Source organism: Pipra filicauda, unplaced genomic scaffold (genome assembly GCF_003945595.2).
Source record: "Pipra filicauda isolate LSUMZ 115617 unplaced genomic scaffold, ASM394559v2 scaffold172_size1731463_pilon, whole genome shotgun sequence".
NCBI lineage: Eukaryota > Metazoa > Chordata > Aves > Passeriformes > Pipridae > Pipra > Pipra filicauda.
In genome coordinates, this window is record NW_024104240.1 from 157732 (window position 1) to 176076 (window position 18345).

At 46.6% G+C, this 18345-nt stretch overlaps 1 protein-coding gene across 2 annotated transcripts in view; it reads right to left on the bottom strand.

Moving 5' to 3' along the window:
- Positions 1-277: 277 nt before the first annotated feature.
- The window catches only part of KCTD20 (potassium channel tetramerization domain containing 20), a 28068-nt gene continuing 10000 nt past the window's right edge, over positions 278-18345 (bottom strand). Inside the window, exons 1-8 of one of the 2 annotated variants that reach the window (XM_027728848.2) lie at positions 16766-16791; positions 9472-9671; positions 8362-8641; positions 7207-7309; positions 6568-6688; positions 5438-5635; positions 4862-4972; positions 3052-3491 (exon numbers count right to left, since the gene is read on the bottom strand). In XM_027728848.2, the coding sequence (XP_027584649.2) occupies positions 3199-3491; positions 4862-4972; positions 5438-5635; positions 6568-6688; positions 7207-7309; positions 8362-8641; positions 9472-9671; positions 16766-16776 (1317 nt within the window). In that variant the 5' untranslated portion in view covers positions 16777-16791 and the 3' untranslated portion in view covers positions 3052-3198. Of the gene's footprint in view, positions 3492-4861; positions 4973-5437; positions 5636-6567; positions 6689-7206; positions 7310-8361; positions 8642-9471; positions 9672-16765; positions 16792-18345 lie in introns of those variants that run through there. The other variant, XM_027728847.2, reaches the window with a different exon arrangement.

The following is an 18345-nucleotide window of genomic DNA, read 5'->3' on the forward strand; positions in this document are numbered from 1 at the left end:
GTCTCAGGCCTGGGCTGCCTTTGGAACATCCCTGCAGTGAGTTGGGATGAGCTGAAATAAACTCAGAGTCCTCTCAGCACAAAAGGTGGGAACATCTCTGCAGTTGGTCCCTGCCAAATCAACCAGGCTCTGTCTGATGCCAAACTACTCCTGAGGCTTTGGGATCACAACCACAGGTACTTTATGAAGCAAGGAAACAAAACCTTCTATCCCCCTGTCCCCAACCTGTTCTACTCTTCTACTTGTTTTAAAACAAGTTTTAAAACAGCCAAACAAGCCACATATAATTTATATTTTAATACAGAAACCATACATCTGGAGTTCATACACAGCATGGGGAACACTTCAGTACATCTAGAATAAGACAAGAGTTGACCTTGTACCTGAAGTAGGTGACCATGAGAGGAGGAAAAGCAAACTCTTTTTCAATTTTATTCAGTGTTCCAATGGAATTCACTTTACTAACAAAAATTAAAATCCCGAATTCATCTTTAATTACTTGGGAAAGCCAATAAACTACACTGGGTGAGTGGTAAAAACTCCATGGAAATCATGGGAGCTGGAGGTCCAGTTGATTACACAGGGAACCACGAGCTCCTACAGGCAGTGACAGTCTGTAACCCATGGCCACTATTTCTGACAAACTGGCCGGATCCTTCCAGAGGCTGAGCTGACCCTTGGGCTCAGGGACACACACGGTGGGATTTGGTTTGGCTGGCCATGGGACTTTGCTGTCAGATCCCAAAAGGTGCCATCGAGGTCCAATTCTCAGCACCTGATGCCTTGACAGAGTCCTGAAGAGGAGCTTTCAACAACACCCCCCCTTCAGTCCCTAGAGCAGAACATGTGTAAGCTCCAACTCCAACTCAGCTGGGCAATTCCAATACTCAAATAATTAAAACTGACACTGTAGTAAAAATAAATACACACTGAAAAACACAATCACAGGGCCTGGGGGTCATCACTGCTGGGCACCCAGGGCCTGGGGGCAACCTCCATCCCTGCTGGGCACACACAGGCTCACCAGTGCTGCTGTCTGTCCTGAGGGAACGGCTCATCACCGGGGCTGGGAATGGGGCTGCTCTGGCCCCTGGGGGGAGGTTAATGGTCCATATGTCTTCCTTTCTCTACTACAAAAATAGAAATTCATCTGGAGCAATAGAGGGAGTGACTGCACACCCCCCCAGCTCTGTGCAGGCACTGAAGGACACTTCTTGTACTGACCCAGTGACACAGAGGGAGGAGTTTTCAAAAGTACTCAGGTGGAACTTGGGCATCTGAAACCCTGGGACCTGAAATCTTCCCATAGGCACTTTTAAAAAGAAGAGATCTATTTGCTGCACTTGGGAAAAAAGCTGAGAACAGAAACAGAAACCTGTATCCACACAAATGGGAACCGAACGTATCAGCAAGAGGTGTCTTGGCAGAGATTTGTTACTCCTAACTAAAAAGTTTTGCTTGATCTTGTCATGTTACACCAAAAACCACAACCATCCTCAGCAGCAAACAGCAGCAATCCTCACTGGTCAACAAATGCTCCATGCACTTGGCAGTCAGAGGGAGAATAATACAAATTTCCTTGATGATGCAGTCCTGATAATAAATGATTAAACTTTCTAGGGGCAGACTAATACTGACTAATACTGACCTCTGCTTTGCCAAGTCTGACCAGGCAGCTCAGTGCCCAAATGGTCCAGGTTTCAACACCATTGTAAGAGCAGCACTGACCTGAACAACTTTGCAAGGAACCCTGTCCCTCTCTTTCTTCCTGAATGGTTTCAGCTTTTCTTTGCAGCAGCACCATGTTCAAATACTGCAGTTCTGGAGTCTTTAAACTCCCCTCCAGCCAGAAGGGATGGCTCTGTGAGGCTGCCCTGTTCTGAGTGCCCTCAGCTCAGCTGGGGCAGAGCTGAACTCACCATGTGCTCATCAGTGCTTAAGTCAGCCTAGAGGGAAGTCCTACAGGTAATTCCTACAGAAAATTCCTAAAAGAAACTCCTGCTGCAGGAACAAGACCAGCAAGCTCCAACCTATCTATGCTAAACCAGCCTGGAATGTGTCTGTTCTCACAGTCACAGCTTTGTTGGCCCTGAACCCAAAATTCCCAGAGCCTTACACAGACCAGGATACTACACTCAGAGCAGCAAAGGAGTTGTTGCCAGGTATGAGTATTTTTCTCTCCTGAGGGCTGGGTTACTATTGGTATTTCTTACCTGTCTGACAACAAAATAGTCCACTCAGTTCCACACTGGGAAGTAGCTGGCCTTTTAAAGCTGCAGCAGCACAGTGTTCCTTGGAGAGCCTACAGGAATTCTGACCAACTAAGGGGATGAGACCATGGATTTTACTCAGGTACTGTTTGTTCTGGGAGCTCCTCCACTGGCTTTTTTTGTCTGAGCAGGGGGATGGAGGAGACAACTGAAAGTCTGTAGCATGCACAGTCACCTCTAGAAAGGTTCACATCTACTTGGCTACTAAACAGATTTACTTGGTTGGTAAAACATCAGCTACAGTCTCTTTTGGGTTTTCCTTCAGCACCATCTACTCATTTTACTGAACTTAACAGAAAACATTCCTAAAAACAATGATTCCATCTCATGGAGAAGTATGTATGGGAAATTCCTGTGAACAGGCATAAGCTTCCTATGGACCTGGTTTATCCTAGACAGTACAGCATGCTGGATCCAAAGCCAGGTGGCAGTGCAAACAGATTCCTCCACGCTCAGGATTTTGCTGTCACAGCTGTGCTACATTTCTGCTGGTTTGATGAAAGAGCATCATCTGTCCTGCTTTGATGTTCACTCCTCTGTAACTGATTCCCACAAAAGCAAAGCTAAGTGCCTAATGGTAAAGGAAAGCTTTGTCTTGACAGGCCCAGAATTTCCTCTCTCATGTCAAACAAGATGTTTCTACATAATTGTGCTCTTCTTTTAGAAGTTTAGATAAAATATTCAGCACCCACCAATCCGGAAGCCTTTGTAGTAGAAACAAAGGGCATCGTTTCCTTTCTGTCTGAGGAGATGTTGCTTTTGATTGCACAATTAAGACTATGGAGTGTGGCTCTTTATTAACATGCTTGTAATATGACAACGCAGTAAGAGCATGAAGGAGGATAAAGCACCTTGCAGGAGTCTGTGTTCCACCGCTCGGGACGAGACCACGCTGAGCCGTTCCCACATCCAGCAGGATTCCCCAGCACTAATCCGGGACATCGTTAAAAACCATCTGGGAGAAGGGGGCGTTCAGCCTGTCCAGTTCATCCACCTGGGGGGGGTGATGCATTATCACCTCGTGGTCCTCTGAGACATCATCCCCCACCGTGACCAGGTTTGTGAGGGATTTGCTCCGAACACACTGGAAATCCACGTGGCGGCTCTTGCCCTCTTCCTTCTCCCAGGACATCTGGATGAAGGGCCGCTGGACGTAGTTGTAGATCACTTCTGAGCGCCCACCAGGCCTCCTCTTCACCTTCTCTTTGCAGGTGGGATATCCTGGGAACACAGACAGCCCCTCAGCTGCACTGCACCCCTCTGACTCACAACAGCATTCCAGAAGAGCCAGCTGGGAGTGACTGTGGGGTCAGGGTGGGACACACACACACAGCTCAGCAGACAAATGCTCACATTCCACATTTTACATTGCTGGCTTGCAAAAGACCGTTCTCTTTTCCCCTGCCAAGGAGTTCTGGAAAGCTGGACATTCCTCAAGAAGGAAAACTTGAAGCTGCAGGAGCAGGCCATTCCCATGTGCCAAAGGTGGGGATGAAAAGGAGGAAGAAGGGTAAGGGCAAATCAGGAGGACTCTGAGGATGTCATGAGGTTATGCAGGGGAAAAAATGAGAAGGGCCAAGGCTAAACATGAGGCCAGGTGTACCCAGATGGGCAAGGAGGCCAAGGGCATCCTGGCCTGGACCAGCAACAATGTTCCAGTAGGACCAGGACAGCGATTGTCCCACTGCTGAGCCCACACCTTGAATCCTGGGGTGAGAACAAGACAGACATTGAGGGGCTGGAGCGTGTCCAGAGAAGGGAATGGAGCTGGGGAAGGGTCTGGAGCACCAGGAGCAGCTGAGAGAGCTGGGGGGGGCTCAGCCTGGAGAAAAGGAGGTTCAGGGGGGACCTTCTGGCTCTGCAACTCCCTGACAGGAGGGGGGAGCTGGGGGGGGTCGGGCTTTGCTCCCAGGGAACAAGGGCCAGGAGGAGAGGAAACAGCCTCAAGTTGCAGCAGGGGAGGTTTAGGTTGGATATGGGGGAAATTTTTTTCACCAAAAGGGTTGTCCAGCCCTGGCACAGCTGCCCATGGTGAAGTCACCATCCCTGAAGGGACCTAAAACATATGTGAATGTGGTGCTTGGGGACATGGTGGGCTTGGCAGTGGCTTTAGTGGTGGGCTTGGCAGTGCCGGGTTAATGGTTGGACTCAATGATCTTAGAGGGTTTTTCCAAACTAAATGATTCCATGATTCTCTGACAGGAGGGTGCAGCACTGTGTGTAGTCAGTCATAGGATCAAATGCTGCACAGCACCAGCCATTTTGTGAGCAAACACAGCTACTATAAAAATAAGACAGTCTCCCAGGACAGAGCACAACTTTCTCTAAATCCCTAAGGGACTGCTTGGAGCAGCAGGTGGAAGCATTTGACTCCTGTTTCCTGTTTACTCATTCCTAGGCTTACTGGTACATTTTATGTATCTTTTACCTTCCTTTAAGGCGAAGGAACATGCCCAGATTTGACCAGTTCCATGAAAATAAATGTAAACCACAGAGTAAACCAAGAAATGCCTGGAGTTCAGAGGAAACCAGGCTTTACTGACTGTGGAGTCACCTGTTTTAGGATTTCCTTTGCTGAAGCAACACCTTACCTTCAATGCCAATGCGAATGTTTTTCAGGCCCCGTTCCTTTAACACGGCTTTTGCCACGTCCCGGTTCTCGATGTACTTGAAGAATCTGTACAGCTTGGAACTGTAAAGGACTTGAGAAATAAAAGAGGTGATTACAATCTACAAAGAGGAACCTTCTCCCTGTTTTTGACGTGCTCAGCTGCGAGGCTGCCTAAAACCAGGTGTGGTTTTCAAGGTGCCTGTTCTCCTCACTGGCATTAGTTGTACTTCCTTGTGGGAGGGTAGTGATGCACATCACAGTCAGGACAGACTGGGAGGTGATGGGAGTGGAAAGCAAAGAGTATTCCCTCACTAAGGAGCCAGGAAAAGGCTGAGGGAGAGGTAGAAACACAAGGAAAAGCTGCAGTGTGTGCTGTCAGTCCCAACACAGGGATCAGAGCACAGCTCTGGTATCCTGCCTCCAGCAGTGGCAGCTCAAAAGGAGTGCACAAGACAGGGCTCCATGTGCCAGCACCTCCTCCTGGAGGAAGCCTGGAGTTTGGGAATGGGTCCTTTCCTGGCACACAGAGCCAGGAGCCCCAGTGCAGAGCCCTTACTTTGTGAGTACTCCTCTCCCATGGGAGGTGGATGATCTTCATCCCAGTCCACGGTGTCTTCATCTGTCAGCACGACGATGTGACATTCCCGCTCCCCCTTCCTGGCACTGTCCACCATGATGGGCAGGATCAGCTCCTCCAGGTAGCTGTCAAACTGCTTGTGAGCCCCATCGTTGGAGAGCTCGTGTAACAGAGCACCTGGGGAGGCAGAAATCAGACAATGAGCTGTTCTACACTATGAAAATATGTCCCAGCTCTGCACTTCCAGATCTATCCAAGAGCACAGCGGGAATTCTTCCTTAGACAAACTGCTCAACATATGCTCAGAGGCATCAACAGCCTCTAGCTCCAGAACTGGCAAAATCAGATGTACAGACTGCATTTCAAATGGGATACAAATTACACTGCAGAACCATTTCATGGCCACAAAAAACCCCCCCACCAAGCTCCAACCAATACAGTGAAACAGTAACAGACTGAATAATTAATTCATTTTGATACTTAACTTGAATTCCCAGCAACAACCTCTACCCTTGAAAGTACATTTTGCTGCCTTCTCCGTGATCACTCATCAGAGAAGAGGGCAGGAAATTCCACCCACGGCCTGTGCTCCTGTACCACACACTCCATTTCACTACAGTGCTTTCCACAGATTTGCCTCTGCTAAAAGTACTTTCTTGGCCAGCATGCCCACCAAAAAGCTGCTCCCAATCAAATCCCTTCATGTCTAGGAACTCTGTTACTTCCCAGCTTTGGTATCCTTTGTTCCTGCTTTGCCCATCATTCTTTAGCTTAAACTATTCATGATTCTCTGGTACATTTTGGATACGAGTCATAACCCTGCTTTTAGCTTTCATTTTGTGGGCTATAACAGCAAGCTCTGCTTGGCCTCTGTTACAAAAAGAGACCAGAATGTTTATAATTTGCTTTTTGACCAAGGTGTCTGCATTCTGCAGGATTCAATCACTTCAGTTCTGATTAAGGCAGCAAAAAAGAAGCTGTTTAAATGCAATTTGAGCCCTAGTGGAATCCACATGTTCATGCTTAAACTAAAGCACATGATTAAGAGCTGCACGGAATCAGGATCCACGCAGTTGATCTCCCAGGAGCTGATTTCTTTCCATACTTACTTAAGTCTTGACATTTGATTGTGTTGAAATCAAAGTTTATGCAGAGGTAATCACATGTGTCTCGAAGGTCTGGGATGGAAATCCCATCAGGGCAGTTAATGATTCCAGTTTTGTAATAATCCTGTGAATAAAAGGACAGTTTTTAGAGAGAAAAATTAAGGATGTCTTGGACTCTGATAATTCTTAATTAGTTCTTGGTTTTGTTAACCAACATTTGAGAGTTAGAGAGGCTGTTTAGAGCTCTTTGAACAGTAAAAACAACCCTGATTGTTCAAGAAGCTACATCTGCAGGTCCTCTTGGGTCTGATAAATGATGAGCTCCAGTTAAAACTTTTCCCATGGCACAGAGTTTAGTAATATCTCATATGCAATAGACATTAATATGCAACCACAAGGTCAGGGTGCAGCTCAGGAATTCCAACAACAGGACTCAGGGAAGGTAAAAGGCGAGATGAGCAAATATCTGAAACATTGACTTCTACCAAAATCTCCTATATTTTTTCTTTGAAAATCACGATGCAAAACGTAAAAACAGAATGTCCCAGGGAGTGCAGCTGCCTGGAGATGGCTCAGCTTTGCACAGGTGACAAACAGATTGTTTATTTCTCTTTTTTCCCCTGTCTGCAAACATCTCCTTACCAGCACCGTGCGGAACACGGCTGAGCTGATTCCCTCTGCGATTTCATACTCCCCCTTCTCATTTGGCCTGGTGAAATTGTATTCTCTTCCTGGTCCAAACATTCTGAAGAGAGAAAAAAACCATGTAATTCCACAAGAACACAGAGATGCATTTATTCCAGGGACAAAGAGGTGCACTGGGGTTAAAAAAATGCTCCCCTGTGAGGGTGGGGAGGCCCTGGCACAGGTTGCCCAGAGAAGCTGTGGCTGCCCCATCCCTGGAAGTGTCCAAGGCCAGGTTGGATGGGGCTTGGAGCAACCTGGGAGAGTGGAAGGTGTCCCTGCCCATGGCAGGGGGTGGAACGAGATGGGCTTTAAGGCCTCTTCCAACCCAGACCATTGACACAGAGATACAGTGACTTAAACCCACACTCCAACTTTACTTCCATGCTAAACAGGGACAGGAGCTGGCTCAGGGAAGTCTGGGCTCTGTTGCTATGGCTACTGTGTCAAGGAACAAGTCAAGGAACAGATCATTCAGCCCTGGGGCAGAAAATCCCCTGGCAATAAAGCCCTTTCACTGACCTACACCCGATAACTCCACGTTTTTTGATCCCTTGTTTCATTTGTGTTTTACTCAATGACCAGGGCAAGGGTCAGTGACCTGACAGGACTATCTCCCTTTGGTCAGAGAGGGGGGAAGTGCTGGCAATACAGAACATGAGTGTTTCTTGTTGCAGAAACAGGTTCCAACCTTCCAGTCCTGTTAGAGGGAGCCGAGTAACTTCTCTTTTGGGAGAGTATCAAAAGAGGGCAGCAGGAGGGGATGGAGCATTATCATACTCCCCATTCAGGAGGGAGGTTATCAGCTGTGGACAGATGTACTGCTTACAAACCAGGCAAACACTTGGACAGAAGAGAAAATGAGACCACATTTGGCTAAAAGTGTGCATTTTCTGATGGAAGTGGACCAAAGGGAGACTTAATCTAGAGAACTACCAGCTCTCCATCTGGTCAGGTCTTCAGGGCCTCCCTCACAGGCAAGTTCTCACTGAGGTCACCCTTGCTTTGCTTGTGTGCACAGATGAGATCACAAAACAAACATTGTGGGTTTGCTCCATTTTAACAAACATTTGACCCATTCCAGTTACCTTGAAAACAAGGGCCGTGACCCACCTTCCCAGCATGGTGTCAGGGTGAGCAGTGAAGATCTGGGGGTTCACTGCAAAGCGAGTGCCATCCACCACAAGGGTCACTTTCTCAGGAGCCACTGTCTGTGAGCTGCTGCTTGAAGACAAAGCACAGCATCCATGGCGTTCCTGGGGACTAAAATATTCCACCTGTCTCTTATTTCCATCTGGGAAATGGCAGCTGTGAGTGTCTTCAGGAGCAGAGAGCATGCAGCTGATCTGGGGACTTCCTGGGCAAGTGCTGTGTCGGCATTCGGGATCCAAACCTGAGGGAGACAAATGAATACTGCAGGGTAAGAGAGAATTTATTGGAAAACATCATTTCATAGTAACACCTCCTACTGCAACGAGAAAACTGAGTCATACAATTAAGGATTCCAGTAGACATAACTGTCAGAGTAATGTTATATCACAAAATCACAGAATATGCTGAGTTAGAAGGAACCTACAAGAATTACCAGTCACACTCCTGGCCCTGCACGGGACAACCCCAAAATCCCACCACATGCCTGAGGGTGTTGTTCAAACACTTCTTGAGCTCTGTCAGCCTTGGGGCCATGACCACTGCCCTGGGGAGCCTGTTCAGTGCACAATCACTTCTGGGGGAAGAACCTTTTCCTAATGTCCAACCTAACCCTCCCCGACACAAATAGACTGTGGTTTTGGATAAAAAAATTTCCTAACGAACCCCAATGATGGTTTCAGTGGCAAGGAGCACAGGAATTAAACAAGCTCAAAATACAGACACAGACCCTCCCAGGCAGCTGCAGCAGCAGCACACACCTCACCAGGCGCTGCAGGTCAGCAGTGCTTGATGCTGGTCCGTGGTGGACACTCTGTCCAGCTGCTTCCAGGGAATCTGTTCAGGGACAATCCCAGCAGGAGCCATGAGCTGGCCAGCCAGGGCATTCCCATGGGATGATGCTGCCAAGTTGCTGAACTCTGCTGCGAACTGCTGTCCTTTAGAGCAGGGTACACACTCCCCAGTGCAGCCTGCCTTGTGATACTGGAACCTTTTCCAAAACTGAACAGCCCTCAGAGAACAAAAAATAATCTCCCTTGAGGATTACGAGGTGAGGACGTTATCCTTACTTACCCTCAGTCCTGGGAACTGCAGCAGAGCTGTGACCTCCTACCACCACAGCACTTTCTTCTGACTCATGAGATGCCACAGTTCTGTTTTCCACAGGGCAACTGGACTCCGGGTTCCTCGACCAGTCTGTCCCCCCAGCACAGTTCACATTCATGCTGGGCCTCCGTGCTGTGAGGAGCTGGTGGCGTTTCCTAAGGGAAGAGCTGCAGAGAAAACACCAGGTTGTTGGTTTTGGAGGGAACTCCCGAGCAATGAAGCTCAAATCCCTGTATCTGGCACCACAAGCCAAGTCCCTCAGGCTCAAAAGGCATTTTTGCAGGTATTTAACTGTGTTTCAGAGGCTTATGATGCCCCTGTACTCACTTAGGAAAACGAAAAAAGCGTTTAAAGTAACCAGGGGTCTATTAAATATATTTAATCTATAAACCTTTGCTTTTTTTAAAGCTAAGTCTAAAGCCACTGATGTCTTTAGATCACATGTGCATTCCTGCAAATACCTTCCTGGCAATTACCCTCCCTCCAGAACTCTAGTGCCCTTTAAAAATGTTTATGTATCTCTTGATTCCCAGCCCTGGCCAAATGAGCTCTGTAACATGGCTACAGCCTGAAATATAATATTTTCCCAGTTAACAGCTCAGGAGTTGCCACTTAACCACTGTGAGGTTTGACCAGGAGGTTCCCTGCTCCCAGTCACTCCTTGGTTTTGGGTTTTCCTTCTTGATTTATGCCCCTGCTGTCACACAGTGCTCACTCCAGGATTTAACCCAAAACAGTCCTACAAAACCCACTTGTATGATGCAGAACATCCATGACTGGAGAAGCCTCACACACGATGATTTAACCAACACCACTCAGATCTGGAATGTTCTTCCAGCATATGCAGACACAGCTTCCGTTTTTCTCATTTTTTTTTCCAAGTGAAATTCTTCCTCCTTGTTTCTATCTTTAAGACCCACTTCACTCCCTGTATCTCTTTGCCCTCTTTCCCTCATTCTCTCTGGCATTTTTTCTGCCCTGGACAAGAACCAGCTCTCCTTTCTTGCCTTCAACTCTTTTCCTTCTACTCTCTAAAACACAAAGTACCAATTTCCTCATTAATGAATTTTCCCAATTTCCCCCCTGCTGCACAATTGTCCTGTGTCTTTTCCTTGGCTGAATGAAGACTCCAGGGCCTGTGGGTGCCATCTCTGTCTCCTGGTAGAGCCCTGCCTGGTAGAGACAAACCAGATAAAACACAGCACTAATAAAACAACAAAATGCCAAGGCAGAGTTGGCGAGTTTTCTGGGCAGGACCTGCTGAGGGTGAAGCCTTAATGAGCAGTTCAGTGGTGGGTTTCAAGCCCATTGTTACTGGCAGTCAGTGGAACCATTTAATTCTTAATGAGAATTTAAAAAAGGAAAAACAATTCCTTTCCTTTGTTCTGTAAACCCAATATTAAGTTGCCAGCATTGTTATATCTGTGTATTTTTAGAAAATCTGTTGCTTACACATCATGTGATGTTCATCTGAAGGAAAATTTTTGGCAACAGCAAACCCATTTCTTTTTTAATGGCTCTGGCTGGAAGGAACAGCGACAGGAGGAGCCTCTGAGGGTCATCTCAGTCCCAGCAACTGGGCAGCTCTCAGGGCATCACCTCCCCCTCTGCTCTCACCCACCACAGCCTGGAAAACTCCCTCTCCCACATCTTCCTGGACAGATCCCCCCATCACTCCCACCAGAAACCCACCAGTGCCTGTGAACACTGCCCTGCACTGGGGAACAGACTCATGGATGCTCTCCTGATTATTTCCTGCACTACTCAGCAGAGTTTAGGCAGGGAATCAGATAAATCAGCTTTATCCAGGGACACTCAGACTCCACACCTTCCCCAGAGCTCTGCCTTCCAAGCCCTATGGAAGAGGTGTCAAACAGAACAAAGCCCCAGCAGACTGAATTTCACAGCCACCAAACTGGGTTGGGTGAATGTTGCAATCTTTGTTCATCACCTCAAGCTCTAATTAAATGCAGGCACAGTTGAAGAGACCCTGAACACCCCTCAGCAGTCCTCAACTACAACAGCTCTGAAATTATTTACAGAACTATCATCAGATACACAGGAACTACAACACATGAATTTTCCCTGATAATTTCCTATTCTTCTGCTGCTTAATCTGCTAAGCAGGATTTTTAGGAGAAAAACCCCAGCTGATGGACACCCTTCTCCTTGTTCTCTTCTGTTAAAACAGATTCACAAACAGCTGCTCTTTGCAATGTGGTGGCTCTTCCAGTGTCAGATCTGACTTTCCTTATTGAATCTTCAGGAAGTGGAACATCCAGCCCTGCTGATTATCCAACCTGGGCCAGGCTGATGACAATTCCCTGTCTTGCAGCCCCTCCTGGCATCCCAAATCCTGCACACCAGGTGTCAGCAGAATTGAGGAAAGTGAGTAAGGTTCCTTTAGCACATCTGGCTGGTACAATAAATCCCCAAAGTGGTCATTTAATGAGACAAATATATTGCAAACACACAGAACCCAGCGGGGAAACCAGGACACAAAGACTTCAAGGCCGAACTCCTGCCTGACCAGCTTACAAATGTCCTGGTTTCCTTTCATGCCCAGGATCAAGGAGAACTACCTGTGCTGAGAGTGAATACCTATAAATAATAATTAGCACTATTCATCTTCAAAGCTTTTTACAAATATTAACTGCTCATTGCTCCTAACAGCCCTGGGAAACACTGCAGGGAAGTGTTTTATGAGAGAAAACGGGGACACAGAGGAGGAGCCATAATCCTGAGGATCAGAGGAACAGATCCACTGCCTACCCAGGTGCTACTCTGACTTGTAGCACGTTCACTACTCAGCTCCAGGCACCAGCAACTCCCAGGCTACCACCTTCCTTCCAAGGCTCTTTCCATGCATGTTTCCACCCTCTGGGAAGTGTAAATTGGCTGGTACCACAGAATGGATCATGAGCAGTGAACGAGCACCCCAACCTCTTTCTCACTTCTCTGTGACCTGTTTGTGTTCTCAAATCCTGGAGGAGCAGGTAAGGAGCAGTTTGTGTTCTCAAAATCAGTCCACAGAGAAGCTGGAAGACTCAGCTGGATTTTGGGAGCTGGGCATTCAGGAGTAGCAGAAGCTCAAGTCACATTCAACACTAAAGATCAAAGAGCTCCTTAACAGGCCGAGATTTTATTTTTTTAAAAGAAATCAGTATCAGAGTCAAAAATCAAAATTCCCATCTGGCTCTGGCCATTGGTTACCTTAACTTGGGATATGTAGGTCCCTCCTCCCTCCAGAACATGCCAGCACCAAAAATGAGCTGTGCAACTGCACAAACATCTGTCTCCAAACCCTGTGCTGGTGGTCCTGGGGAAATAATCTTTATTTGAACTTGCCTAGAGCCTTGTCTTTTCTTGAGAGAAAAATATGGAAGTCATATTTAAATTATTTTTAATCACCAAGTGGAAACAGTTTTATTTAGCAACGAACCTTTGGCACAAACAATTCATGCTCCAAATGCTTTGCAGAGGTGAAGAGGGCGATCCTTGTTCTGTGCAATTCTTAAGAAGGAAGCGTTCTGCAACGTTGAGAGGCTGGGAAGATCTTCAGCACCTTATCCTTCCCCACCCTAACGAATCTGGGGCACATCCAAAGCCATTCCCAAGGTTTACAGTTCTCACTCAGCTGCTGGAAGGAGCTGAATGGCTTAAGTTGCAGAGAGCACCATAAACAAGGTGATGTGTGCCACGAAAAGGAATTGAACTACAGCAACACACCCAGCAGAGAAAACCCATTAAGATGCAGCACTTTATTAAACAAAAGGTAACAAAAGCATCAGTACAAACCTGCTGGTTTCTACTTTTATTAATTATATAATATTTTGTTATATTGATAAGGATATATTCCTTATCCTTGGGACTTTGTTTTAAAGAACCACTACAGAGTATTTTAGGTATCAAGAACTTCACAGAAACTTCAAAGGAAAACAATGAAAAGCTGAGCTGTCCAAACCCATTGAATTACAGCCCTTGCTGTAACATCTGACAGCTTTTACACGGCTTCACTGTCATCTGGCATGGCAGGAGAGAGGTTGTAAGAGAGTAAAAATAGTAGAAATGAGTAATTTACTTCACCATTCGGTTTGTAAATGGCAAGGAAGGACAAGCAGCGAGTGAATCAGGTGGTGAGCAACCCTCCCCCTCCTCCTAAACCACAGCATAACCACCACGACTGAAATAAAACTCCAAACAACTACTTTTTAAGGTGACAACACTCCTTTAAGTCCACAAAAACATTCCCATGTACAATTATTGTCAGAAATATGAGCCAGCAGGAAACACGAGTACGCAGGGTGTGCCTGACCTAATTCTACAGTCAACTCCTTCAGAACAAGATGGATTTCTAATAGAACTGCATGTTTTTCCACAATGGCTAAAGCCTGGCTGTAATGTCTGTCCTGGTTTAACCCCAGATGGCAGCTGAGCCTCACACGTGCTCGTGCTCCCTGGTGGGATGGGGGGAGAGCTGGAACAGAAGCTCGTGAGTTGACATAAAGACATTTTAATAGCTAAAGAGAAGAGAAGGTTGAGTGGAGACCTCACAGCCCCTTCCAGGGTCTGAAGGGGCTACAAGGAAGGGGGAGAGGGACTCTTAGTCAGGAAATGGGCTGACAGGACAAGGGGGAATGGCTTCCCACTGCCAAAAGGCAGACAGATATTTGGGAGAAATTCTTCCCTGTGAGGGGAATTCTTCCCTGAGGCACAGGGTGCCCAGAGAAGCTGTGGCTGCCCCATCCCTGGAAGTGTCCAAGGCCAGGTTGGATGGGGCTTGGAGCAACCTGGGACAGTGGAAGATGTCCCTGCCCATGGCAGAGGGGTGGAATGAGATGACTTCTGGGATTCTATGACTCTATAAAAACTGCACGTGCAAGTAAAGCAAAGCAAGGAATTCATTCCCCACTTCCCATGGGCAGGCAGGTGTTCAGCCATCCCAAGGAAAGCTCCATTACACCTAACAGGGACTTGGGAAGACAAACACCATCACTCCCAACATCCCTCCCTTCCTTCTTCTTCCCCCACCTCTATATTCTAAGCAGGATTCCCTGTGGTGTGGAATATCCATCCCTTGGCTCAGCTGTCCTGGCTGTGTCCCCCCAACTCCTCAGTGGTGGGGTGGGGAGCAGAGCAGACCTTGGCCCTGTGTGATTCCTGCTCAGCAATAACTAAAACACCCCTGTGTTATCAGCCCCCTTTTCCAGCACAGATCCCAACCACACTCACCTACTAGTTACCAGGAAGAAAATTAACTCTCTATCAGCCAAAACCAGCATAAATTTCTTAAAAGACATCCCTGGAACATGCCAGAAGTTTCTCTGAACATAAAAGCAGAGAAACAAACTCCTAATGATTGATTTCCTACTCTGTAAAGGGAAAGCCCCTTCGGGCACTGCGAGGGGCTCTGAGGTCTCCCTGGAGCCTTCTCTGCTCCAGGCTGAACGTTCCCAGCTCTCCCAGCCTGGCTCCACAGGTGTCCCACAAGGAGGGAAGTTGGAGTCTCCAGGTGGAGCCCCAGGCACTGCCCTGTGCACCTGAACCAAAGGAGATGCCCAGGGCAAGGTGAGACTTGGCAGGTCTGAGGCTGCCACTCCCTGGCACCTGTGGATACACCTGGACCACTGGAGAAAAACATGGAAGTGCATCCACATGGATTGCACCAGAGAGAAAAACATCCACCCGGAGCCTTCTCATGCTCTTCACGTACCTATTAATGATCCTCATTTCGTTTTCCAAACATGAACACAACCAGACAATAAAAGCTGATTTAAAGGTTGAACCAGCACAGGCACAGGCCAAAAAGCTTTTCCCTTGTTATAAAATAACTCTATCAATATACAGAGGATTCATTTTCCATCTGGCTCCAAATGATAGATGGAAAATAATGTCCAGCAGGACTGATGCAATGCAGGGCAGCCCAAAAACTCTGGCAAGAGACAGCAAGGAAGCTGATGAAATGCTGGATTGTTCCTCCCATTCTGTGCATAGAGCTGCACTGTTAGCAAAGTTTACTGACTTACTCCTTTACTTGAGGCTTAACAAAAATCCACTGTTTCAGCCAATGCAATTCAAAACTACAGCTGGCAGTCTGCTTTTAATGGTTTAACACTTCACTTGCACACCTTGGGTTAAGACCCAAAGCTCCCCAGGTCCTTCTGTCACCACCAGTGCTGTGTTAAAGGAGCCACATCAGTGCCCCACACTCAGAGCATCACTTCTTTTTAATCACTAAAATTAACACATGCAGAAAAATCATTGAGATTTATGAACCTGATGTAACCTATTACAGACTTGTCCTCATGGCAGCCTCATCAATGGGATGGATGAAGTTGTCCCACCACAGCAATGTCCCACCACCAGGAGGGTCAGAAGGGAACAAAATTCCTCACCAAGGCAACAGGTTAATGCTTTTCTATTTCCCTCCCTGTGAGGCTCAAGGTATTTGTGTTAAAGAGCCACAACCAAGCAAACTATAAAGGCTATTTCCACTCTTCACACTGCTGGAATAAAAGCAAAAAAAATTATGTATTTGATCCTCATAAAGAGCTTTTTACCACTATGGCAGTGGCAGCTTTGCTAGTGCTGTCTGATTGAATTCAGCAATTTAAATAAAGCTGGCTTCCTTGGCAAAAGGATGGAATGTGCAGATCTGATGAGGGTAAAAGGGAAAAACTCTGGCTGAAGATGAGCTGTTGCAAGTATGAGCAGGTTATTTTTATCTAGAGACAGGAAAAACAAATGTTCCTCTGCTAAAATAGAGAATACTGCACTAAATAAAGTTTTAAGGCAGGTGACACCTATGAGTTACACTTTCCCTTCATCTGTGTCAGATTAAGCTACAAATACTTATGTAAAAACCTGCAACAAGAGAAAGAGCTGCAGAAAACAGAGTTTTGCTGTGTTCTCTGTTCTACCACTTTCTGCAAAAGTACTTATAATGCTTTCAGAAAAACCCACGTGTTCCAACAGAGTAGAAAAGCAAGAGCTGCCTTATCCCTTTGGATTTTAAAATGCTGGTTTCTTCCTCAAGTTTTGCTCTTGGGCAGCTAAATTGAACTCCGTTTCAAATTCACACATTCTTAATTGTAAGCTGCAGGAAAAAAAGCACAAGGAGAATTTTTGAGGGAATTCTAAAGGGAATCTGATCCACCTGCAGCCATCGGAGCTTCTGAGAGAAAACTAATCCCCCCCTTTTTCCTGGAGTAACTCTGGAGCAAAGCCTGTGCCCAGCACCCCCTCCCAGCTCCTCACTTACTGCCGGCTCATCCGTCCTCAGTGCTGCCAGCACCTGGATCCCCAAATCCTCCTGGATCCCAGGGAAGGCACAGCGAGGCTCGGTTTAACCTCTGGAGCAGCGCTGGTCACTCCCCCAAAGCTGATTCACGGCAATATTCCACTTTAAAAGTCCTCACCCCCCCCCCCCGCAGCTGATTCACGGAATGTTTGAACACAACGATCTGAGCCCCGACAAACGGTTTTATTTTAAGGCTTCTCTTTCGAGCAAAAGTCCCCCCCCAAATTCCTTCTCTCTCCCAGATTCCTGGTTCAGCCTGTTTTTGCGGGAATTGTGTGGTAGAAGAGGTCCAGTGTTGTTAAACACCCTCCTGCCACACGTCCCTTGGGCAGGCAGAGAGGAATCAACTACCAGATTTTTTGGATATGTACATAACCACGTGCACGTGGATTCCCAAGGCCAGAAGACCTTGGCCTTGGGCCCAAATCGATTTACAGTAAATGAGGATAAAATGAGTTATTTTATACATCATGAGCCCCTCCCTCAGTGCTCAGGGGCCCTCACACAGCAGGGCAGAGGTGTCACACTTTTATGCCACCTGGAAATGTTCCCCTCTCTCAGCTCAAAGATGAAATCAATCTGTTCTGGTTTTCTCACTGCCTTCCCCTAAGATAAGAGTTGGATTTCCCAGAGACTGCTCCAAACACAATTCCACAGAACAACAGAATTAAATACATCACACACCACCAATAATACGGAATTTTTAATGTAAATAGAGCCCGAAGAAGCAGGAAACTCTTTTTATCCTGACCAATGCCAGTGACAAAACATGTCCTGACAAGTCTTAAACTGTGAATGAAAGATGCCTTAAGAGGGATCTGACTTAAAAACAACCTATCCAACATAAAAAATTCCAAGTTGTCCCTAATTTACTGACTTTTGCATTGGTTTGGGGGCAAGATTTTATTCCCTTAATGCCCAATTATCTTGCCTGTTTAGATTCAGGTGCAACAAAGCACCTGTGGCCTGGTAAAGAAATTGGGGAAATGTAAAGAGCAACAGCCTCTAATCAAGGTGTGTTGTCCCACAGCAGGTGAGGCAGGTGGCCATCAACAGGACTACAAAAAAAAGCTTTAATAACAATACACATGTATATATTATATAAAATAAATTTATATAATTTATATCATTTTTATACCTATAATTTACAGATTAGCTTTTATAATTACCCTCTTTGTTTTTAGGACGGGAACTGTCCAATGTGGGTCCCTCGAGATGAGCATCAGGGTATTTTGAAATGCACAAGTTTTAATATGAGTGGATTATCTCAGAGCAGAATATCAGCAGAGAGAATAATCAGCCTAAAACAAAACACTCTTTCCTCATTTCTGGAGCTTTTAGTCTCCTACAAAAAGTTATCTGGCGTGTCACCCATAGAAAAAGGCACCTACTTGCTCTGACTCTTATTTTAAAGGGCTGTGAGCAGCTCCAAACTCCACCTTCCTCCTCTGGAAGAGATCCCAGCGAGTAACTGCTCCCTCATTCCCAGCTCGTGCCCTACAACTCCAACTGCCATTGATTTTTAACCAATGACACAGCAG